The 24,526-nt window shown below is 36.1% G+C and overlaps 3 protein-coding genes across 6 annotated transcripts; 1 reads left to right on the forward strand and 2 right to left on the reverse strand.

Moving 5' to 3' along the window:
• Nucleotides 1-291: 291 nt before the first annotated feature.
• On the reverse strand, nucleotides 292-2,146 carry LOC105265335 (epimerase family protein SDR39U1). Its single transcript, XM_011302774.1, has 6 exons — nucleotides 2,006-2,146; nucleotides 1,796-1,905; nucleotides 1,304-1,574; nucleotides 957-1,222; nucleotides 719-832; nucleotides 292-658 (listed from the first exon to the last, which is right to left on the reverse strand). The coding sequence occupies exons 1-6, from the start codon at nucleotides 2,028-2,030 to the stop codon at nucleotides 533-535; spliced, it is 912 nt and encodes a 303-aa protein (XP_011301076.1). The 5' UTR covers nucleotides 2,031-2,146; the 3' UTR covers nucleotides 292-532.
• Nucleotides 2,147-2,337: 191 nt separating this feature from the next.
• On the reverse strand, nucleotides 2,338-4,356 carry LOC105265336 (protein FAM8A1). Its single transcript, XM_011302775.1, has 6 exons — nucleotides 4,179-4,356; nucleotides 3,925-4,099; nucleotides 3,722-3,856; nucleotides 3,375-3,495; nucleotides 3,176-3,308; nucleotides 2,338-3,102 (listed from the first exon to the last, which is right to left on the reverse strand). Exons 2-6 carry the CDS (start codon nucleotides 4,097-4,099, stop codon nucleotides 2,770-2,772), a joined length of 897 nt encoding a protein of 298 aa, XP_011301077.1. The 5' UTR covers nucleotides 4,179-4,356; the 3' UTR covers nucleotides 2,338-2,769.
• Nucleotides 4,357-4,785: 429 nt separating this feature from the next.
• Nucleotides 4,786-24,498, forward strand: krz (beta-arrestin protein kurtz). Of its 4 annotated transcripts, none has more exons than XM_011302777.1 (9): nucleotides 4,786-5,085; nucleotides 16,207-16,426; nucleotides 16,537-16,909; nucleotides 17,416-17,709; nucleotides 18,403-18,540; nucleotides 20,146-20,289; nucleotides 21,618-21,704; nucleotides 22,094-22,237; nucleotides 22,361-24,498. In XM_011302777.1, exons 2-9 carry the CDS (start codon nucleotides 16,291-16,293, stop codon nucleotides 22,440-22,442), a joined length of 1,398 nt encoding a protein of 465 aa, XP_011301079.1. In that variant the 5' UTR covers nucleotides 4,786-5,085; nucleotides 16,207-16,290; the 3' UTR covers nucleotides 22,443-24,498. The 4 variants fall into 4 exon arrangements, with proteins under 4 accessions (XP_011301079.1, XP_011301078.1, XP_011301080.1 ...); XM_011302776.1 differs by lacking the exon at nucleotides 4,786-5,085 and adding an exon at nucleotides 15,300-15,433; XM_011302778.1 differs by lacking the exons at nucleotides 4,786-5,085; nucleotides 18,403-18,540 and adding an exon at nucleotides 15,300-15,433.
• Nucleotides 24,499-24,526: the final 28 nt, after the last annotated feature.

Here is a 24,526-nt window from a genome sequence, read left to right on the forward strand (position 1 = left end):
CAGAAATCGATGAATTGTGGGGATGAAACGCGCATGAGGAGAAGGCGTTATACAGCGCTACGTACGACGTCTGAAGGTACTTGTCCTCTGTTTTGGTGTCGGCGACATCAAAGCTTGGCAACACCTCCTTCCATCATACCTTACACCCCAGCATTGCGTCTGGCGCCCTCCCTCTCTTGGGGTATAGTACTACGATGCCGCTGGGGTCACTCAAACCCCCAGAACTGAGTCTCTACTTTAGTCAGTCGTCTTTGGATTTTATTCTCTCATTCGAAATAAAATTTTTCAATCGACAAGCGGACACTATTTTATTACAGATTATCTTGCGACTATTTTGTAAGCGAAGGTGGAATTTTTAATGGAATTAATCATCACATTTTAGTTATGCAATAATTCAAGAATGCACAGGAATTTATTCACGAATTCCCATGACTTCTGCACTCGAAAAGAAATTTTTGGGAATGGAGACAATTACTAGTCGTACAAAATAGGAATTCTATCTTATTCTATCAATGATTATAAGATTTGGGGTTTAATAAGCTGTTTTTGGTGAGAGAACTGCAAATTGCTCGCAGGCTTTTGCAATTGTTGGGTATTTGTACTGAAACCCATACTCCAAAACTCGTTTTGGCTTCACTTTCTGCCCCTCCAAGACAATCTAAACAGAGAATAAAAAATTACACGAATGCCATTTTATTGAATTGTTCTTCGGACCTACCTTTGCTCGTTCTTCACTGAAAATACCATTCACGACAAATTCTGGGAGAGGAATCACCGCCGGTCGTCCAAGAGCTTTTGCAAATGTCGTGGTAAACTCTTTATTCGTAATTATCTGAATGATATAAAATTTTAAAAATTATTGTATAAATTATTATTAATTATTAATTATTATTAATTGTATAAATTATTGTATTATCAAAGTCAACGACATATTGAGAAATTATAAACACCATCACCTCAGGTGCAACTCCATTCAATATTCCAGTGACTTTCTCATTTTCCACAGAAAATTTGAATAAATTCACCAAATCCCCAATGTGCACCCAAGGCATAGGTTGAGTGCCCTTCCCTATTGGTCCGCCAAGGCCCAAAAAAAATGGGATAAAAGCCTGTTGAATCATTCCTCCAGTTCTTCCCAAAACAACTCCAGAACGAACCGTCACTTTCCTGCATGGGCTGTCCTTCGGTAGTTCTCCAGCTGCCTCCCACTCATGGCAAAGTTCTGTTAGGAGGAAAGCAGGCGAGTAAGTAATTGCATTCAACCACTGGACTATCGTTTAAATAAATTCCATCAAAATTTTACCTGAAAGATAATCATACGTTTCACATGCATCATCCTCGGTCCATTCCTTATCATTAGGTTTGTAATAAGCCACTCCAGAAATCGTTGTGAATACAGAAGCTCCAGAATTATTTACTGCCTCTGCTAGAGTCTTTGTACTGTTAACTCGACTATCCCAGACTTCTGCCTTAAAATCCTTGTTCCATCTTTTAATAGGATCCAGGATATTCTGACCAGTCACATTTATCACAGCTGTCGTATCCTTGGGAAGGCCATTTTTTTTAACATCATCCTGCAATTTAATACAATAATAATAATCCTGAGAATGTCTCTAAAAGGGGGGAATTCAATTTATTGTACAGCCCTTTATTTCCCCCACTCAGAGAACGTTCATCATTCGTTTAAAAATAAAAAAATCATGACATAATTGTACAATTAACTTCATACACAATACGACATACACAACACGTCACGTCATCTTCGCCATGACTCTGTATAATCTATTGTAATTACCCAGGAAATTTGATGAGACCCGTTAGGCTTTCTGGAAATAATATTAACACTTGCTCCTTCAGCTCTCAATGCAAATGCCAGTGCAGAGCCTATGTAGCCGGTTCCACCGCCTGCATAACAGAAATTACATAATAAATTCAGTATATGAATATCCACACAAATAACGTATCCCGCGTCTTCAGATGATCCGTGACAATTTAATTTATTTACCTATAATGACATGTTTTAAGGCCATCGCCTGTCAAAATGTTAAATGTACCCCACCAAAGGCGTTGCACAATTTACATCTTTATATTTTTGTTTACTGTGAGAATCGCAATTTTTGGTAGTTCGTGGAAATATTGGAGGTGCCACGAGGGCGCCGCGAGCTCATAAACATTAGAGTCATTTTAAACTTTAAAATCCGGTTCGAAAGATTTTTTTTCTCTCGTGTTTTTCCCTTCCAGTCAGTAATGCGAATGGATATATAGATTTATGTATTTATTTGTACATAATATGATGAGCATTGAACATATAATTGTGGGTGAATGAACAGAAAAATATCGAAGGATTCTGCGTATATTTCTCTCTTATATACAGTATCACCATAGTTTTGTACACATTTAAAGGATTTCTCTTATGTTACATTAGAAAATTTTATTTAGACTCTAATCAGAGTTGTGCAGATGGAGTGAGAATATTATGTGGCTCTGGGGATTGATCGAGAGGGAAAAGAAATTGGTGTGTTGTATTGAACTCCAGGACGATATCTGCTGGTATCTTCATCTGTCAGATATTATCACGTACATCTGCAGAATATTTTTAACTTTAGAAATGGATATCTGGTCATGGAAGATTGATCCGTCCTATTTCACTTGGTAATCCATCCAGTGGATCACTCGATTAATAACTTCAATCTCGTAAATAATTTAAACGAGTGGAAATAGAAGAGCAACTCATGTTCTCACTCCACTGTTTATTTCGGTGGAGTATTTTCAGCGGTGGTAGGGGCGATTGTTTTGTCTGTAGGGATCCTCCACGACGATTGATGAGCAGGCGAGATCGTAGCCAGTACGATTGAACCTGAAGGAAAATAGGGAGAAGCAGATTGGGAATAGAAATGTCATTATTAAATTTTTAACTATCGATCTGCCCAGGGCAAGAGGCAAACCGAGGTCAGTGCCCGGTGACACTATCACGGCGTCTGGATCCCCTGGACGATTAACTGGTGTTATATTTCGACACTGCACCACTCGCAGACCCATCACAGATTTTCCAGGGGTTGCACCCCCTATTCTACCGTGCATCCCATGCTGAAGCCACAGGGCCTGAAAATTATTGTCTAGGAAGTGAAAAATATGGGAGGTAAAAATAATCGGTGAAATAGAGAATTTTTTTTACCTCGAATATACAAACAATGAAGCGATGCATTAATTCCCAGACTAATATCCTCGATGCAACTTCCATTGCCATTTTGTAATCAACTATTCTGAGACTTGTTTGGAGTAAATCCAATTTGTAAGGCTCCATATTCCTGAAATAAATTGGAGGAATGTAGATTGGGATGACAGGCATGGTTTGAAAATATAATATTACTCACATTGCAGCGAAAATATCCAGTGCAACGAAAGTTATCATGAGCTTGAGCAAAAACAACATAACTGAATCAATGAGTTCAGCTACAAAACGCTTCCAAATTGGTGGAATCCGGTATTCAATTCCTGCAAAATCATTTTTTCACTTCAAGCTCTTCGTTCTTTTTTACTGAAAATGGGCACAAGTACATGAATGATAGACAGCACGAGATGAGATGTAGAGACATGGACAATAAGCTACACAGAAATATCAGAGTAATTAGATCAGGTGGAAGACATGAAGACGGAAATATTCAGAGATGCAATTATCATTCGATTAATTATGAATAATAGAGTGATAAAAATGGTGTACCTTCCGGTGTTAATATGGGACCAGGTCTCGAGTCTCTCCTGTCTCGTAGTCTTGTGGAATCGTTTGGTGTTGATGATCCACTTGGAAATCCTGGGACTCCAGTATTTGTCGATAATTGAGGTATGAAGTTTGATCCTGAGATTAACAACACGTTTTCTAAAATATAATTAATTCGAGAGGTGAATGAATTATTGTAAATTTACCATTCGGTTGGAGAATTTGTCCAGACATCAAATAATATGGAAACATAGCAGCCACAGTCTGCCATGCATAGGCCTCTTGCAACCATTTTTCTAATTTAGTAAAATACTCTGTTCTCTCCTCCATTGTACAAACTTTTTCCCTCTCCTCGGTATTGGCTGGATTATTGTTTGCCATCTGAAAGACAAACGGATTGCAAATTTATCTTTGAGCACACGAATCGTGTTATTTTATATTGTCTATTTGGAGCACTTACTGATTGTTTTATGACACCATTTGTAACTAAATCACGTGGAAATCGTGAGGTTTCAATTGTTGAAATCACGAGGATGGGGCGGGCGTCATTGATTTGTTTTTTCTCGATTTTTTTCAATGACTCGAATGATGAATTACTGTCAAAACAAATGGAGAAAGTGTGTCGATCAGATGTAGAATATATCCCCAGGAATGACGTGTTGTTGAACCATATGTTACTAACAGAAACTGTGTCAGATTCTGGCGGTAAATTTAAACGATAAATTCTGAATGAAATTATTTCTGGATAATACGGTAAAACTCTCCGGTTTCTGAATTTTTTCTCTTTTTAATTCTTACTCTTCCGTATTTTTGATTACTCCAGAATCATCGAGTAGACGAACACATCGGAAATCATCCGTCGGTTGATGAAAGAAATTCCAATTTCCCGCCTCAAATTTTCATAGCGGAAATCAAATGGAGAGGAGGGGGAAGGCGCATATGGGCCTATGAGAGTCAGAAGTTTTGATATATTTCGATATCTCGACTCGGACGAGCCAGTCGTGTGCCTGGCGAAAATCTGGGGTAAAAATGGCGACAACCGGGAGATTCGATCGGTGGCCGACAGACGGCCGACACTCCAGTTGGCGGTATGTCCGTCGTCGGCGCTGGAATTCTCCGAAAATGACGTACTACGCATTTCTACAGTAATCACAGTCAGACCGCGTTTCTGACGACTCGTATCTTCGACAAATTTACGTATTACGGAGACAAACAATAGTAAAAAAAAAATCATAATAACAAACAAGTGAATTGAGAGATCGAGTGAATAGGCGGTGGGCAAACGCAAAAAGGGGAGGACAAACCGAGTGCTTTTTTATTTAATTTTTGATAAGGGTGTGGGCCCACACGACGCCAGGAAACACTGGGTGAGTACATTTTTTATTTCTGCATTTTGTCAGTTAATTCACTCCGGTGAAGTACCATTGACCAATTCGCCGGAGAATTTTTCATGTGGTTGATGATTATTATTAATAATAATTCAGCGATTGGAGATATTGTAGGTTTGGACTGTTTTTTTTATAATCGGTGGATTTTCTTAGAATTCGTAATCGACTCGTGGTGGCAGAAAAACTGCAGAGGAAAGGGCATTGTTCACGTGGCTTTCCAGAGAATAGGAACAATCCATCAGTGAGACATGACTTTTTGTTTCATTGTCGGATATATGGGAAAATGTCAGGGTTCAGACATACTGGAATCCCGGTATTAATTTCTATCGAGGAATTGCATTCGGATGCCCTTTAAATATGGCTAGACCGTTGCCATCAGAATTTTATTGTTCTCGGGTCATCCAGAAAATCAATATATTTTTCCAAACAAATGCTGGAATTGTTAAACACTTGGAATTTAACTCTCCCTAAATTCCTTTGTTTCGTCCTCGAATCTCGTTCATTTATTTTTTACAACTGTCAAAGTAACAGTTCGTCAACTAATTAACCGACTTTCCAATATTTTTCAAAAATTTCAAACTTACGTTTTAACGCATTTTTTAATAATTCGAGGATACGAGGGTTAACAATCGATTGATTATTATTTTTAATTTAATAATTCAGTAATACATGTCGTCATGTTATAGTAGAAATCTGAATAATTCATCAGTCATAGCATTTGAATTAATTATTATCTATATTTTCTTATAAATTCCGGTCCATTTAATCGCGAGACGTAAACAATTGAGTTGGACTCACGAGTTTGGATAAAAGAATTTATTTTTCTTGAATAACTGGGAAACTGTTGGGGCAAGTAGTTAGAGTTGGGGTGAATTACTCATTATTCTTCAAGGAAAACTTTCCCTGGCTTTCTGATCCCCTTAACCTTTCCCCGACAAATCCGGGAATAACTGGGATAGTGCAAGTTCGCCGTTTATTCTCATTCCTAAATTCAGAGAAATGGCAAATATTGACGTTGAGGGATTAAATTAACGGTAGAATCATTAACCGAACTTCCTGTTCAACTCTTGATAGTACCTCGAGCTAATTGCTTAATCGTATTCACTTGAGGCGTTACAGTGTAATATAAAAATGATATTTATGTAATAACAATCATTACAATATCATTATTGATATCGTTTTATTACTCTATTATTTTTAGTTATTATTCGGCGCGTAATTGATAGAGAGAATTAATGAAGAATATATATTTTTTGATAGACTCACTGTAATTGATACGTTAATTAAATTGAATTACAATAATTACAAGAATTGAGTTTTTCCAGTTGATAGAATGAGAGAATGGGACGTTTTGTTGTGCCTGATTTTTGTTCGTGGGGATGAGCCGCAGTTTTGCTGTTTTTCCAAGTGAAAAATCCTCGTGTGACTTTTTTTAAATCTAGAATCGGATAAAAAAAAATGGGAAACGTTTGAATCGCGAGGGGTGAATGGCCCTCTTTATACAGTCCTATTGAAGCATTAAAGGCACCACTCTATGTTTTCGAAACCGGTTACACGAAATCCATGGGAAAATGCTCGAATACCGTGGGATCCCATCGTCTGAGCCAAATATCTATCGTTACTTTGTTTTTAGGAATTCCAGACTCATAAAATTCAGGAATTTCTTTTCATCCTTTTGTCTCTCATATTCGGTGAGAATGCCTCGCTCATATTTCCGGCACAATTTTGCGAAATATTTATCTCGTCTTTCTACGAATTTTGGAGTGAAAAAATTGAAGTGAATTTACGTAAAATTCACAGCTATTTAATTCTGAATATTTTTCATTACCTTGAAAAGTAAATTAAGCTGAAAAATTGTTCGATCGTCTGTTCTGTCTTGAATTGTTTCTTTTTTTTTTCAATGTAACAGTTACCTAATGCGATAATTGAGAATAGAATTGTGAGAAATAATCGCTGGAAACAGGTGTTTCTCGCTGGTACGAGTGCTCATTAGTTTTTTTCATCGACAGGAATTAGATAATTCCGATAAGATCGGGTTGATAACCAGAAATTCAAACGCTTTTCCCAGAAAGCCGCTCCCACAAATTACAAATTACTCCTCAAGCCCATTATTTATTAAGTGGTAGTGTATTTTTTAGTCTCTTTTTTTCTAAAATAATTTCCAATTGTTGTCTCAAGAAATGACACAAACCGGTGAAAATCTAATGAGTAAATGAAACGTATCCCAATGTGGGTGATAACAAAGAAAGGGGCAACAACGGGTTTAATTAATACCCGGGGTTTTCCTTGATGACAGACATTCCCAGTGGATAATTGAGTTTCCACTCCCAACAGGAAAACAACGACAACATTTATACTCTGGGGATTTATTACAATTGAGGTACTTTTTCGAATTGTCATTGTATCAGAAACAGTTGTGCAATTATTCATAAAATGACATTCAAATTAATTTAACAATTGTAATCAGTAATTTCCATAACTTCTTCCATAAATTCGTCTTTATAAATTTTTTTAGTACAATGGGATAGTGAAATAAAATAGATAAAGGGAATTATTCTTCATATTTCGAAACACCAGGAGAATTTCTCCTCGGATGATATCGGGTCGATCACCTGGGGTTACCCGCGTCACCGGAACGACTCCGCCGGAAGTCGTCAGGGCTCTTCACCGGAAGTACGTGAGCTGAACTCGATTGTAAATGTAATCGAATGCATCAGAGAGAATCCATTAAAGTATCACAATTTATGTCAATTTTTTCCAATTACTTCTATTCATTTTTTGAAAGAGAAATTTGCGGAAATTACACCGCGATGATTACTAGTAAGATTTATTTATAAATATTCAATTCCATTGAATTCCCAATTGATTCGTAATCTTGAAAAATAATTTTCACGGTTTTTCCTGATTTGAAACATAATCTCATGACTATCTCGAATTAATCGAGGAATTAGACGAATTGAATGAGCTTTCAGGAGAATCGAATGGAGAAAAATTCCGGATTATTTCGGTTGGTCTTGAATTTTTCCCGGATGTGGTTTTCCTTTATCATCGGAGGAAAATATCATCTCGGGGTAATGAATTATGTGAAAGCCAATGATTCAGGCGAATAATTCATTCGAAAACAATTCACTTCTGCGACTGAATGTTTCATTATTCGAAATAGCAAGTGACCCCTCCACTCCATTCCGATTAATTCTCCCATGTCTATTCTATTTCCGCCCCTTCATAAATCCATAAATAACCAACAGAGAATTAATTATTCAATATTTAATTCCCCCAATTATGCGTCTGTGGGTGGAGGAAAATTATTCGTAAACAAAACGCGCAGAGAAAAATATTTACTCACGTCGAAGAAACATATTTATTTAAATTGAACAGAAGTAAATAAATTAATTAACTTTATTTTCCTTTATTCGTCATGTACGACCTTTCAGCCCTTTTCCTCCATCAATTTCTTTAAACAATCTCCATAAATACATAAATTTATAACACCAACTGAATTAATTGAATATTTCCATTTTTTTCTCAGCGCGTTAATTTTTTACGTATCCAAAAATTCCGGAATTATTAATAAATGAAGAAGCAATTATCATTGCAGGAGGAAATACCCATTTGCAGGCTGAAATAACTCCCGCAATTAACTAGGAAAATTCGCGGTGGCGATGGAAAATGGTCTGTAAAAATGGCCAGTAGTTTATGGTGTGGAAATAAAAGCGTTCGCCACAAATAAAGTAATTTTTACGGTTTTTTTCGTCCCCTGTGCATTTACAATAAACTTTTATGCGGCGTATGTACCGTGAGGGGTTAGGGGGAGGGGGAAGTACTCGTAGGTAATTTTCTGTTGCACAGAGACTGTCTAACCCCTCCGTACATGCATATACACATTATGTACTAGACCCTTCAGCTCATTTTTTTTCTTCTTTCAATTTCAACATCGTAAAGGGACAATATATTTCGTTGATGCTTCAGAGTTTCGAGAGGAATTCACTGTGAATTTTTATGGGTGAGGAGAAAATATTGCACAGTATTTTCTTTGAACTTTTGAGGGAGAAAAATGGAGAAAAAATTCCACATGTTTTTTCATTGCCTTTCGGCCGCCACATTTTTATTCATCAAAGACCCAGAGAATTTGTTTACAGATTTTTTATATCATATTTGATATTCAAGAATGAATATGCAGTAATAATTAATGGTTAGTGTTCATTATTATATAATAAATGAACAATTGAAATCGAAAATTCCGGTTGTCGTGTCAGGAAAACGTTGAGATTAATTTTACTCCAGTTGCAAATGAAAAATTTCATGATAAATAAAGGTTAATAAATATTTTGATTCTTTCACTGTAAAAATTGAAATATCGCGTTTTATTCCAGTCACTGAATTTATCTCCACTCCAGGGAATTGAGTTCGATTTTCGAGAGTATGTTTTTCCGTTGATGACACGTAAATAAACGGATAAAAATTGTTTTTATCTGTCCATCGTAAAAAAACTTATTGCATTTTCAGCTTCGGATGTTGTCGATTGATATAAAAAATAAATATGTTCAATTGCCGGATTTTTATTCAACTGCATGTGCACCGAGCGAATAATTCACCAAATCTTTATTCGATAAAAACAATCAAATTGTTATTATTATTTCATTCTACTCGGACATTTGTGATTTAATTTAAAAAATAAGTCATGAATTTAATTTAATTACCATTTCAAGAATATCATTTTAACCTATTTCGTACCGCTGAAAAATAATTGTTTTTAATTCACAATTAATTATTATAATAAAATTTATAATTAGCGATATTTAGGGAAATATCAATTATTTCGATTGGAATTAATAAAATTTCAGTGAAAATCCGTGAGATAAATTTTTCAAATTGAACTTTAAGTAATTTGCGGACAGTGTAATGAAACAAGTGTCGGGAAATTCGTCTACTAGTATCAGTGCAATTTAATGACGTAATCCCCGTGAAACTAGAAACCCCAAAGAGCATAAAAAAGTGGTCAACTCGTACAAGAGGTGATGGAGTTGGAGGTGATGGAGATGGAGTTGACCTCGAGGGATTCTGGATGAGATACCGAGGATTTCCCCCGAGTTTCCGGTAGTTTCACCCTTGTATCACTATTTGTTGGTAGTAGTTGAACATTGTAGTGTTGAACTACGGCAATTGCATCGCGTTTAGAGGAGTGATTGGCCGATCAAGTATTGTCCACTTGTCCCCCGGCTAAAACCAATCGCTGCCAATGGCTTATTGCCTTGTTGATGCTCATCATTTACATCAGTCCAGACAATGGAAATATGTCATGGATTTTTCCTAATGATTATTCAATTACGCCCCAACTATATCTACAAAAATCCATTCATGGAATTCAATAATTTTACATACCAACGAATTATTGACTGTAATATTGGCATGATAAATTTTTATGTAGGAAATTCGATTGTGGTTTTTCAAATATTTAATGATTGTTCTATTGAATAAAATTTTTTAATAATTGAGGGCGAGTCTTGAGCTTCTGGTGGAGATCGATAATCATGAATAATCAGATGCCTTTTTCTTGGTTTTTCAACGATTTTATTTTCTATAAATTGTTTATTCACGAGACGGTGGATATTCATTTGCATGTAAATATCCATCAAATGGCGATTCAAGTTCTGGTTCGATGATGAACAATGAAAAATAATACAATTATGTAAATTGCTCGTTCTGCGCCGAGATATAATTTCGATGAATAATTATATTTTCCCTCATTTGAAATTCATTGAATTTTCCATCTTCACTCGGAATGACCAGTTGGGTCGGATGCAATTTCCATTTTATGGTGTCATATTCTATTTGTTATTTAATTGTTTGTCCCTCATTTGACGCAATTACGGTAACTCTAATTAATTTCGTTCTGTTGTACCGCAGAAAATTTTTTCACCCAAATTTTTCGCTGAAAATGGACAATTTTCGTGAAGATTATCAATTTTTCCACTTCGATATTCAAAAATAAATATCTTCCGAGAGAAGAATGATATTGTAAAAAAGAAAAATGTCAGACCTGCAGAATTAAAAGGGCTTTCGAAAGAACTTTAATATCTATTTTTACGACTGCTGGTTCGCGAGATATTCGCTGTTAAACATCGCAGGAAAATGTTCAATTCCGATCTCTCGATTTCGTAATTAAAATTGCAATTGATAATTACAAATCTATTAATGCGTTCGACTAGGGCAATCCGTCGACGTATTTATAGTTATTCTTGCGCCCGGGGTAATATCATTTTCGTGACGGTCCGAGGTTTTTTATCGCGAAATAAATATCCAGTTACGTAACTTAGGTGATGAATCACGACTGTGACAGCCGGGGGTATCAATCATGCAATGCAAACCCCTAGGTATGAATCTCGGTGAAATTCTCTTCGGACCTGGAATAACATCCGCTCCAGAGTGCAAATTTCCCTCGTTCCAGTGGTAGACTAATCGAAATTTACTGCACGGAATTTCCAGCGTCGAGAATAATACTTTCCAAAAAAAAATTCTATCGCTGGAAAAATCAAAAGAATTCACACGATTCATCGATTTATTGGGGAATGATTTTTTTCTTTGGAATTTGCATCGACCTTCAGCAAAATTTGATCTGAAAACTCGCACTGCGCAATGGTAAATTTCCGAGTGACCCAATTCCATCGAAACTCAATTTTTTCTATCAACTAAAGGTTATCGGCCCAGTTAACTTTATCGTTGGAACATGAGCTCCGTACCGAGAGAGAGAGATGTCATCTTTTGCGTAATGAAATCATTATCGACCGCAGAACGTGTGCACTTTTCCGCCGTAAATTTGATTCTTCAATTTTTACATCATTCCGCTGCTCGGCCCACGACTTATTTTCCCCTTCCTACCACAAAAAAATAACAATAATAATAAAAATTTTCAAAAAATTTTTGGAGCACTTTTCAGAATTTTTTTTTATGAACCAAAAAAAAACCAAAAACAAAATAATTTTATTTTTCGGAAAGGTTTTGAAAAATTTTTTAAAACATTTCCCAAAAATACAATTGTTTCCCGATTTTTTTTTTCAATAGAAAAATTTTCTGAAAAGTTTTCCAGAAATTTTGGGAAAATTTGGAAAAAATATTCTGATTACAATTTTTTTTTACTCGGGTCATTACAGTAATAATAGAATTTTTATGGCTAAAGTGTACAGATAAATCTTTTGAATAATATTTATTGAGAGTGAACAACAATTTTGAACTCTTATCGACTCAAATCGATTAGAATCGAAATGGAAAATTTGGCATTGGAGGGAATATCTGTTGGCACAGATTCAGATTATCAATCTGTTCCCTATCTTTCAGGATTTCTCTCCCCCCAGAGGTACTTTCATCGCCCCAGGGCTTTTCCATTTTCAATGTGTATTGCTCATTAAATCGAGTGGCGTTGTGCATTATTCAAAAGCTGGTGACATGTGAAATAGATTGTATTCACGATATTTCGCGGGCCCTCAATCACAGGAATTCCCAGCTACTCTGGGCGACGAAAGATGAAGGAATCCAGGGAAAAAGTTTCCTATGCCTCCAATTTATGAGGCCCAGATGACGAAAATCTGGCATAAGTACAAAATCGAGGGATCGACTCCTGAAACCAGTCGAAGTTGAATAGTAAATCGTATTTTATCACCACTGACGATTAATTCTTCGGCAGAATTCAATGAATTTTATTGTGCCCAAGAATTTTTATGGATCAAGTTTGCAGAATAATCCTCTGAACATTATTTATGAATCCATAAAATTTTGATGTAGATTTTCTATTTACATTTTTGCTCGCAAGACAAAAATGTTTTCCCCGGAAAATTATTCTGACGCGGAGAAACTTTTCTTCTGCATCTTTTAAATTCCCCTGAATGCCATTCACATTCTTCGATGAATGTTTGATGAGGCACTCGAAAGCACCAGATGCGCAATGAATCGGAGATTCTGATGATTCAAGCCTAGTATTGGCAAGAACATGAGAGATCCCTCGATGTGATAACGCATTTGTGAAGGAGTCCATCAATCAAGAGGGTGTCCCAAGCAATTCAAAGGAAAATGATGATCATCGCTTTCTTCTCCACCTGAAAGATCTCCGGAATGCGAAAGCAGAAGGAGTCGCCCAATGGACCGGAAATAACGCTCAGTTCCTGATAAATTCTACTCATCTCCATTCCCCATGAGTCCTTCAGTCCATAAAACCATATTCTCATCGAATAATCCATTATTCACCACCAAAAATCCATCATTCTCCCAAATATAGCAATCATTATTCCACCGATTTTTCTGACGACTTCTGAACGATTTTGGAGAAACGACAATCAGATTTCCAGCAAGATCCAACGATCCAGTGGACAATAATGCTTTAAATAGCTTCAGTAATCAGTTCAACCAATTAAATTGGAATGTATGATTCTCCGGAGCTAGGTGAAGCTCTTCATCGGGAGCTGATCGACGCGTGGCTTTCAGAATATTGTATTCTACCCCTCATTCTGTGCTTGACTGAGATTTGATTGAAACGGTTATCACATTTATGGGGTAACTAGAGACATTGATTATGAAATCTGCGCTCGTTGATCTAGCTAGCCCTTGGGGAGAGCAATCAGCTGATTGCGGTCGAGCCAAATGGTTGGAAATTGGGTGGAAGCTAATCCGTTACAACCACCAAAACTTCATCGCTATTTAATAAACATGTGGATTTACCCTCGAGCAACTCACATGAAATATTTAAAGCATTCGTTGTGAAAATCTCATCATCACTCACAACCGAAATAGACCAATTGTCACAGAATCTCTAGCTTGTAAATTTTCCATTTATGCTACGTTCACTCGAAAATTATTAAACTCATAATCATCTCGATGATAACATCCACAATTAAAAATCTATTCATCAATTATTTATTGGATCCGATATTTTTAATTTGAATCTAATAGGGAAATTGAATTCGATCGGAATCTTGAGAAATCCCAAGGAATATCCATTTTACTCGGGTAGAATTCAGCCTTGACTCACGCTAAGTTATTCTTGTCGAAATAATTCTGGATTTGTGTGCACACATGCCTTCAACCTCGTTGATCCTATCTCAATCGAGGGAAAATAAGTGAAATGCCCATTTTTTAAATGAATGTCTTCGCGGAAAATTGATGGAAAAATATAAGATATTAATATCGGTATCAAAGACTCCACTGATTAACCGCAGCTAATGACGTCATGAGCCAGGAACTCAATGCTTGAAATTCAATATGTACCAAATGCCAGTGCAATCACGTGGTGTTTCACATCGGTCTCAATATCTCCATTACCTCCCACCCTCTCTCATTGGATCTGATAACTTTTTCCCCCTTTTTCCCCCTTTTTCCCCCTTTTTCCCCCTTTTTCCCCTTTTTCCCCCTTTTTCCCATTTATCCATCACTCGCAATTTTCAGTGCAATTTATTTTTTAATCGAGGAAAACTTGTAGAATTACCTAGTTATTCAGAAATATTCTCAGTGAATAGTCTTGTTATTTTGTTTCTCTTCGAATCGACTCGAGTGTCCAATTAAATTCAACCGTGGAGGGGCGGGTAATTAGTTGCTCATTCGGTAGATCATTGCCGTGAATTATCTTCGATACGAAAATTAATTACGGGATAATGAGTTATCGTTTTGATGGAGATTGTTTTTTTTTTCATGAGAAACAATATTTTTTCTTTTATCATATTTATTTGAATTTTTTTACATCGATTTGAAAATTATTTTTGGGAAAGAAAATCGAAGGAAATTATTCATAAATATAAAATAGATATAAATATCTGAATTTTAATGAAAAATGTATTGGTTGAATATTTTTAATACATATTATTACAGATTTTATTTCTCGAATCAATTTTCAAATAATTATGAATAGATTTGAGATTGGTTGATTTAATTTACCCCAAATTACTATTCATTGCTGGTGATTACCAATGACACGGGTCTAACTCAATTGAAATAATGAATTGACCCAGGAATTAAATCCCCCTGGTGTTTATCATCTCTCATAAAAACGTGCCATTGATTTTTTACCATGTGACACTGTCGATACGATAAAACCAGCGGTGACAAACGACAAATTTATTATATGGGATATCATCTCACTGATGAATTACCATCTGCCCAGCCTGAAACTGACAGACTTGTTCCGTCAATTTGTTCAGTCAGTGTCTGACGATTCCCCAGTGACAGTCGATCGAGGCAATTAAATCTCAATAATAAAAAAAGTCTGGAAAACCGAAAGAAAAATCGACAATAATTTTCATACCATCGATCGTTCAATCAGTAAAACATCCAGAGAATGGCTGAGGTGATTATTCAGATGCCATTACCCTAGTGCGCAGCATGAATACCACCGGGAATTCTCTTTCAGAAATAATAACTGCGCAACTTCTCCTTTGTGCATTCATCAAACTGTTGCATTAATGCGAGTGACGAGGCGTGACGTACATGCTATTGAATTCAAATAAATATTCTACGCCTTTTTGGAATTTTCGAACATTTTTTCGCTGAGAAATTACAGTAATTGCAGCCTGATTAAATAACTACAACCGGTTACACCTGACATTTGAAGTCTAGATGTTCCTCTCTTATAATCTCTTTTTCATTATAATTACAATTGTCATCATCTTTTCACCTTTTTGGTGGAATTGTCATCGTGATTTATTGGGGGTGACGAAAGTCAGGGGTGAATTCCAGAAAAAAAATTAATTGCGGGTGCGATAATTTTTTATTCAAGGGGATCCGTGCAATTGATTACGTCCGGTTTTAATGGACTCGAATTTGCGTTGAAGTGTCGTGCCAACTGCCATCAAAGTTTCTCCCTGTTCTGTGGGCACAAAATGGTCTCATTAAGTATAGATGAGGCTTGGCTGCCAGGGGATGTCTGTATTCGTTATAAAGTTTCCAAGCGTAATCCCGTTAGCCAATCAGTCCAGTGTTTGAGTTTGAAAAATATATATTTCATTCTCTCCCCTCGTTTTCCCGGATTTTCAATTACCATCGAACTTTTCATTCTGAATGTCATATTTAGGAATTGAATTTATTAGTCGTTACATTTTTATATTTATTTTTATTTTTCAGTCCGAGTGCTCGACGTCGGACTTCTCCGAGGACGAGAGGAACTCTAATGATCTAGGTAAAATTGTTGGATACAAGAGAAAAAACATGGACGGAGATGCTTCAGACTGCAGCAGACGTCCCCCGACTAGGGTTTTCAAGAAATCAAGTCCCAATGGCAAGATGACGGTTTATCTCGGAAAGAGGGATTTTGTCGATCACATCACACATGTAGATCCAATTGGTGAGGATCTTTCGCTATTAGATTTATTTTTGAGGCACATCCTCTGAAGAAAACTCGTGAATTTAAACGATTAGTGAATAAAAAATTGGTTTTTATCCAATCATTTTCAGATGGCGTAGTTCTAATCGATCCTGACTACGTCAAAGGCCAAAAAGTATTCGGGCACGTCCTGGCGGCATTCAGGTATGGCAGAGAAGACCTTGATGTACTCGGTCTGACATTCAGAAAAGACCTCTATCTAGCCGCTGAACAAATTTATCCAGTACCAAGTACCCAGCCACACAGGCAACTCACAAAATTGCAGGAGAGACTGTTGAAAAAATTAGGGGAAAATGCTTATCCATTTTATTTTGAATTACCACCCCATTGTCCTGCCTCGGTGACGCTCCAGCCAGCCCCTGGTGACATGGGTAAGCCTTGTGGAGTGGATTACGAGCTGAAGACGTTCGTCGGGGATACACAGGATGATAAGCCGCAGAAAAGGTAATAACTCCATTATTTATCACTCTCGGAATGTACAGGGAGAATATTTTACTAAAAGATCATTCCGTTTATTAGAAAAACACAGAGCCGGGACTCGTGAGTAATTAATACACAAGTGGGCAGTCAGGGAAATTCAAATCAATTCATCCATTCACGTAATTTATTCCAAAGAATAATTTTTTTATGAAGATACATTAGACTCTGAATGAATTTCTTTCGTTAGTCCAGAGAATAATTTTTTACAATTGCATTTAGACATCACATCACATCAAAACAATTTCTCACTACGATTCCCCTGACTCTCGCGTGATATATTATACGAATGAAAATATATTCTTTAGCTGATATATTCATAATGTTTTTTTATTTGATATCAATTTGTTATGGATGTTTTAATATTACTTGCAGAAATATTACAAATGGTGTAAAGTAATGACTAGTTTTAGAATTATCTCGAAATGATGGATTATAATTTGGAATGCTGACCAATGGAATTTTATTTGTAGGAAGTCGGTGAAGTTAGCTATTCGTAAAATAATGTACGCCCCGTCCAAACAAGGTGAGCAGCCGTCGGTGGAGGTCAGTAAAGAATTCATGATGTCACCTAGCAGATTACACTTGGAAGCTTCTCTTGATAAAGAGCTCTATCATCACGGTGAAAATATCGCTGTTAACGTGCACATCGCTAACAACAGCAACAGAACAGTCAAGAAGATCAAAGTATCAGTGAGACAATTCGCTGATATCTGTTTGTTCTCCACAGCGCAGTACAAGTGCATCGTAGCCGAGGCCGAGAGCGAGTGAGTATCATTTCCATGAAAAATTATTTTCTATTCGCATTTTTTTTTTTTGGAGTCCACAGCTCCGTTTTTTACAGGTCACGTCGAATCAATTACTTGGAATTCGTTTCTTTTTTGTCGGAAATATTTGAGATTTCGAGGGGAAAATTCCCCGTATTCTATCACAGAATCATTCCCATCAACGAATTTCCGGTACCTTAAATGCTTGACCTTTACCGTCATCGTATGACATCACGGTTTCGAATTTTCGGTCTGAGTAATCAGAGGTTCATCGTAGCTTTAATGAGCCCACATGATTGGCTCTGTCAATCCATGAATTATCTGAACTGGAGACGGTAAAGGTCAAATGTTTGATCATCGTGGGAGTTAATCAGGGATTTATTATGTATTGTTAAATAAAAATGAGAGACACTCAGCTAAAATTCTGTACTGAAGTGGTAATTTATTAAAACGATAAATATCTCCGAAACCAACGGCTCAACGTAATTTTTGGTTATGACCATTTTTGTGGAGCTAATAACGACCTAGGATAAAGCTTCTCACGATTATTTCGATATCTCTGACAATTTCGGAGATATTTGACCGGAAATTCCAAACGGTTAAACCTTCACTGCAGAATTCATTAGTTATGATAATTGCACGACGATAAATACCCAGAGAAGATACGAAAATGAACATGATATCACCTGACAGTATAGGGGTAGCACCAGGATTCACCTTGAGCAGGGTATATTCCCTAACGCCAACCCTTGCCGACAACAAGGACAAGCGTGGCCTCGCCCTAGATGGGCAGCTAAAACATGAGGACACCAATCTAGCATCTAGTACCATGTGAGCCATTACGGAAAAGCATTTTCGCCAATTATGGGGAATAGCGGTTTGAGGAGATAAAAATGGAGACATTAAACTGGAGTTATTTCATTATTTCCGAGAATGAAGAATCTGTGTCACTGCCATTATGACTCGCATTGTCTCTCACGTGAATTTTTACAATTGACCATTAAAGTTTATTCAATAAATTTCCAGTCTCATGTCTCCATTCGATCGTTCACCGAATGTAGAATTGGTAAAAGGAATTGCAATGGCTGGGGAATTTGTTCTTATTTTTTCGTTAATTATCTCTGTTTTGAATGAGATGTGAATTTTCTCAGGTTTTTTTTGTGGAATGAATTTTGGTTCTAGCTTTTGTGTTGGGAATTATATTGGAATGTAGTGTACGTCCTTTTTTATTTTGCCATTTTTCCATTGTTTCTCACTGCGTTCCTTTTATTAATTTTTTCACTTCCTTTTTGTGTTCTGTGGGATTGCGGTGGTGGTTTCTCATTCTATACCAGCGTGTTTTTTTTATTCTTTTGGTTTGCGTTTTTCAATGGTTTTTGTTGGTGATTTTTTTTTTTGTATTAATTTGCGGAGTTTTTCACTGTGAAAAAATATCACTCCATTCAATTCCAAGTGGCTTCATATGGGATTGTCTCTCAATAATTTAATCGAAGTAATTGATTTGGAGTTTCAATTCAATTTCTCACAGCGATTTTTCTCCGTGAAATTTCAATTTTTATTAATCTATTAATTCAAATCAGCACTGAACCCCTGGCATACCCCAGTGGATGATTGACGAGTGTCTAAAAAATCTCACGGAAGAGATGATGTCTTTTCGACCGACAATTCACGGATTCAAAAACGAATAATTTTAGACGAATGAAAGGTACGAGAACATTGTGAGCTCGTTCGACCATTGATACAATCGTCAGTAAAATAATCAATAGAACAGCTCCAGATGGAAGTTGAACCCCGAATTTAGGACAGACCATCGATCCTCTTCCCCATCACATCGAATTTCTCTCGTGTCCAGTGATTCAAGATTTATTCCTCTCAATTCTCCGATTGGCGGCTCTCATTAACTGGAAGAACCATTCCTTACGTAAATGTAATTAAAGATTGATTAATTGATTTGATTCTAGGAGTTATTCCCCCGGGGAAAATCCCCCAAAAATAATAATGTACAAAACAAACGGATCAATTGAATCAGAAGTCGAGAAAAAAATACCTCGAGAGGCCCTCTCCTAGCGCAAATAGAATACGTACTTACTCCCGGATATGAAATACAACGAGTTAAAAAAGTGCAACAGCTACTGTAACGGCGAGAATAAATATTTACACAGACGTACTACTACCGGGTGATTATACGACTCAAAATGAAGAAGAGACGAAATAATTTGATTTTTTGGGAGATTTTCCCGGGAGATTTTTTTCGGTGGATTTTGCCCAGGGGATGTCGTCCAGGATATTTTGTTTTTGGGTGAATAACTCCGGATTTTACTCTACTCTCGTACTCTACGTTGCGATATCGATAATCCGTGGCGTTGCGAGACATTTATTTTCCCTTTATCGAAGCAATAAACATTTATGACTATTTGTCGTAATGTTCTGTGATAGGGAGGGTACGACAGTCGGTCCTGGTTTCACGCTGAGCAGAGTTTTTACGCTGACACCGCTGCTTGCCAACAACACTGATAAATGGGCCCTTGCCCTTGATGGCCAGCTCAAACACGAGGACACCAATTTGGCGTCCAGCACCCTGTAAGCCTCATAAAATAATCAAAATTTCCTTGAAAACCAAAAAAAAGTAAATCCAATTGCAATGACTCGGACGTCGAATATTTCTGCCATTTGACAATTTTTCTGACAATTTTTATCTTTTCTCCGTACCCTCACTTCTCTTTTAATATATTTTTGTATCCGCTCGCAGGATATCCGCAAGGAATTGCGGAATTTTAAAGAGAAAAATTTATTCGACAGATAATGATAATGAAGTGGTTATTTACAGCCCTTCGGATATCCTAAATCATCACCAGACGTTAATTTTCAGTGTTACACCTTTCACGAGTCATTCACCATCAATTCTTCTCTGCATTTGTTTATTATTTATTTATTTTTTAAATTAAAATCGAGTTCATTCGTCTCGTCGCTTCATCTCTCATGATTAAAACCCCAATTTTTCGAGTTAAAGTTACAGTATATTTCGGGTACACTATTATATCGCTCTGCAGTCGGTCGAAAGGAACATAAAAGTATCACTAGGTATGCCGTTTCACTTGCTTTATTCATTATATCATGAATTAATTACGAATCAATTCTCCCGATTATTTATCAACGCCTCGATTTACACGAGGCTAATGCGCTGGGATTAGAGTTTTTTATTCAATTTTTTGTTAACCATTGATCATTTTGAATCAATTCATTAGTCAAACAGGTTTATCTATTTTAATCCATAATTATTCAGTTTGATTACTTCATTCAGCGAGATAATTACCCACCGAAGAGGCAATGAAGAGACTAGCGATAAATTAACTGAGAGTTTACAATCAGAAAACTCGAGTAGAAAATTTGATTTTACGAAACCTATCTGGGGTACTCATTCTCATAATTCTCTAGATTATCTCATCTGCATGACTCCTCGTTCCTTTTTATTATCATTATTATTTATTTATCGCACTGCTTCGCTTTTGTCTAATGCCTTTGTTTAATTCAGTGTAATTTCAAGTAGATAAGTGGTACCCGTGGTTGAGAGATCAGGAGATTAATCTTCTTATCAATTTGTTTTTCCCTTTTGCCGGATAAAAATAAGAACATAAAATCAAGTTTCACTGTCCGAATGCCGTTATTTATTAATAACTAAAAAAAATTACTGAGAAAAAAAACGAAGAGAGAAAAATTTGTGGTGCGTTTTTTTTTTGTGGTTTTTAGTAAGTAGATTTATTTATACTTTTATCTGTAAAGAATTTTGAAATATCTTGAGTTGACTCGACCATGGGATCAATGATGTAAACCGCATGGCTTTTAGTGGTAATTATAAGAATGTTGTGAATGGAGTTATTAATGGAGAAAATGAAATTTTCTGGAAATAGCGTTGCGGATCCATCGCAGAGGGAGAACCTCGGCATCATTGTTCAGTACAAAGTCAAAGTGAAACTTTGTCTGGGTCCACTGGGAGGGTGAGTACACTTGCTCCAATCACTTCCATTTTTTTTTCCTCTCCACTTGTCCAGGAACTTTGTCCCCATTTTACTCGGGACAACCGTGTTATCAGATATTTATTGTCTACTCGACAATCCTGTGTATTTTTATTTCATTCCCAAACTTTTATATCACTCCAATAACATATTCTCCATTCCAAATATTTTTCGGGAGAAAATGAAACGGGAGATCTCAATTTTAATTCATCCAATAAATTTAATTTATCCGATTAATGAAATTAAAATGATCAATGATGAGAGATTCAGGAATTAAAATGATAGTCGTAATTGATTTTTGATTGAGAAGACAGTGATTTTTTTTAATGGAAATTTAATTGTTGAATGAAATTCACTGTTTTTTTTTTTAGTGAGCTCGTTGCAGAATTACCGTTTATCCTGATGCATCCTAAGCCTGAGGAGGAGGAACAGCCATCTAGACCAGCCCCAACACAAAGGATCGAGAATGGCGATACCCATGTGAATAACGAAGGGAATTTAATTCAATTGGATGCGTAAGTTTGGGATTTAAAACTGTTCGATCCTCCAAATGAATTCAGGATTTATGAAACTGAGATTTTTGAATACCATCCCCTTTTGAATAATTTGTTAATAAAAATTTACACTTGACATTCCAGAGATGACCACGAGGATGACATAATTTTCGAGGATTTTGCCCGCCTGAGACTCAGAGGAGAAGAGCCTGATTCATCTCCCTAGGGCAGAATGAAAGTCCAAACGTCTAAATAACGAAACACCTGATTCGAAAAAAAAGCGCTCTCTCCAGTTCCCACAGGAGAAAATAAAAAGGCGAAATAAAATGAGAACGAATCAATCACAAGGATGACGAAGACACCGTCTTCGAATGCTGTAAATTAATTCCCGTGTCTCTGCTTTATCGATAAATGTGCTGATGGTATTAAAAAGAGAAAAACTGAACCATGAGAGCATCCTTTTCACCTTCATTTTATCATTATTTATGCGATCGATGACCGATTACGCTTATTAATTTACTGACAAGTTTTAATATCATTTTTCAAAGGGATCACAGCACTTGTACGTGCAGGCACGAGTAAGAATATTTTACTACACGATTGTGACAAATTTTCTAACGACAGATAGCACAATTTTTTTTGTCATTTGTTGTGGCACAAATGTAAAAATCACAATTTTTCAACTAAACTAGAAAAGCTTTGAATGTCGATTTTTATATTACCGTTATTTATACAAATTTGTGGAGAATTAATTGCAGTGGAAAAACGAGAAATTGCGCTGCGTTTATTTCCTTCGTTTATTTAAAGTTTTTCTACCTCGAGTTTATGGAGATTTTTTAAATACAAAAGTCATTGGTTAAACGAACTTTCCGATTGGAATTGATGATCGGCTGAGATTAATCGAGGCATTTGAACAGTCAATTGGAATCAAGTTTATTTATTTTCATTTTTTGACAGTCTTTATGATATATTGTGCTTAACACAGAAAATTTTACACTGTCTGTGCTTTTCAGATACTCAAGAAGGAAAATGATGATGAATTTGGAGTATCGAGTAGTCACGTGTTATGAAGTGAACAAAAGGGAGAATATTTTGGGGATTAATCGAGTAACGAGGAGATTAATGTCGGAATTCTGTCACTAAAATTCAATCCACGAGCGTAGAGTTAATTCAGGAATAAATCACATGCTTTGACATTCTCCTGTTGCCTATTTTTTTAATTTCCTAGTGAAAACCAGATATCACAAACAAAAAAAGCACGAAAATAGTTGAACTGTCACCTTGCCAAAGTTGAAACTGTTCGTTTGAGGATAATTGTACCTTTGGACGGAAAAAGAACGTGGGAGAATAGAAAACTAATCAATGAGGGCATGTTGCACAGCAACGAAATGGAATTTAGAAAGTAATATAATAATTTAAGATTAAACACTATTTGTAAATGTCTAATTAATATTTAAAATTCGAAGTAATGAAGGAGATTGAATAATGAACGAGGGCTTGTGCGAATGCGAGTGTCCGAAATTGTGAAGAGATTGTAAATTTTACGTAATTCCATTTTTGTGAATAATAAATTGAGACTAAAATTAATGACTGGATTACTCTGGGGTTGAGGGAAATAAAGAATTGACGTGGAAAGTGTCGAGCAATAAACAATCTATTTATTTTTCTCTGTTGTTTCACTCAACTCCAAAGTCCAAAGGACTCGGAAAATTAAATTGTCGGAATAATATTTAGATAGAGTTTTCAAATAAATACCTCGCAATATAAAGGAGAAATAATACTTCATCGATGGAAAATGAATCCTTTACATTTCGAGTTATTCAATAAATCGATTAACTTTTGATTGGATATAGTGTTTCGTCTCTTCACGACTGAAATCAGAACAATAAATCATGGAATGACTAGAAGCCGGATAAAAGTATTATTTCATCTCCAGATATCTGAAACAATTGATACCCTTGGAGATTATCGGTGGAGAGTTAATAGCTGATGGACAAATAACGAATCTATTGTATTTCAACAACGAGAGTAGATAATAAACAAAACATCACGTGAATTAATACGAGAATTTTTCGAATGTTGAAAAATGAAGAGTTGAGTGATTCCTCTTTTTTTAAGAGAAAAATCTGAATTGTTGGAGGGGAAAGGGATCGTAATAGGTGGAGATATACGAGAGCATTAGATAGACAGTAATGGAATATATATAATATATATATGTATATGCATAAATTGTGTATTCTCGTTTAATGACTGTAATAATTTAATAAATCCTATATATTGGAGATCCCAGGGTTCCGACTTCATGTGGTT

Source organism: Fopius arisanus, unplaced genomic scaffold, assembly GCF_000806365.1.
Source record: "Fopius arisanus strain USDA-PBARC FA_bdor unplaced genomic scaffold, ASM80636v1 scaffold00029, whole genome shotgun sequence".
In the NCBI taxonomy this organism is placed as follows: Eukaryota; Metazoa; Arthropoda; class Insecta; order Hymenoptera; family Braconidae; genus Fopius; species Fopius arisanus.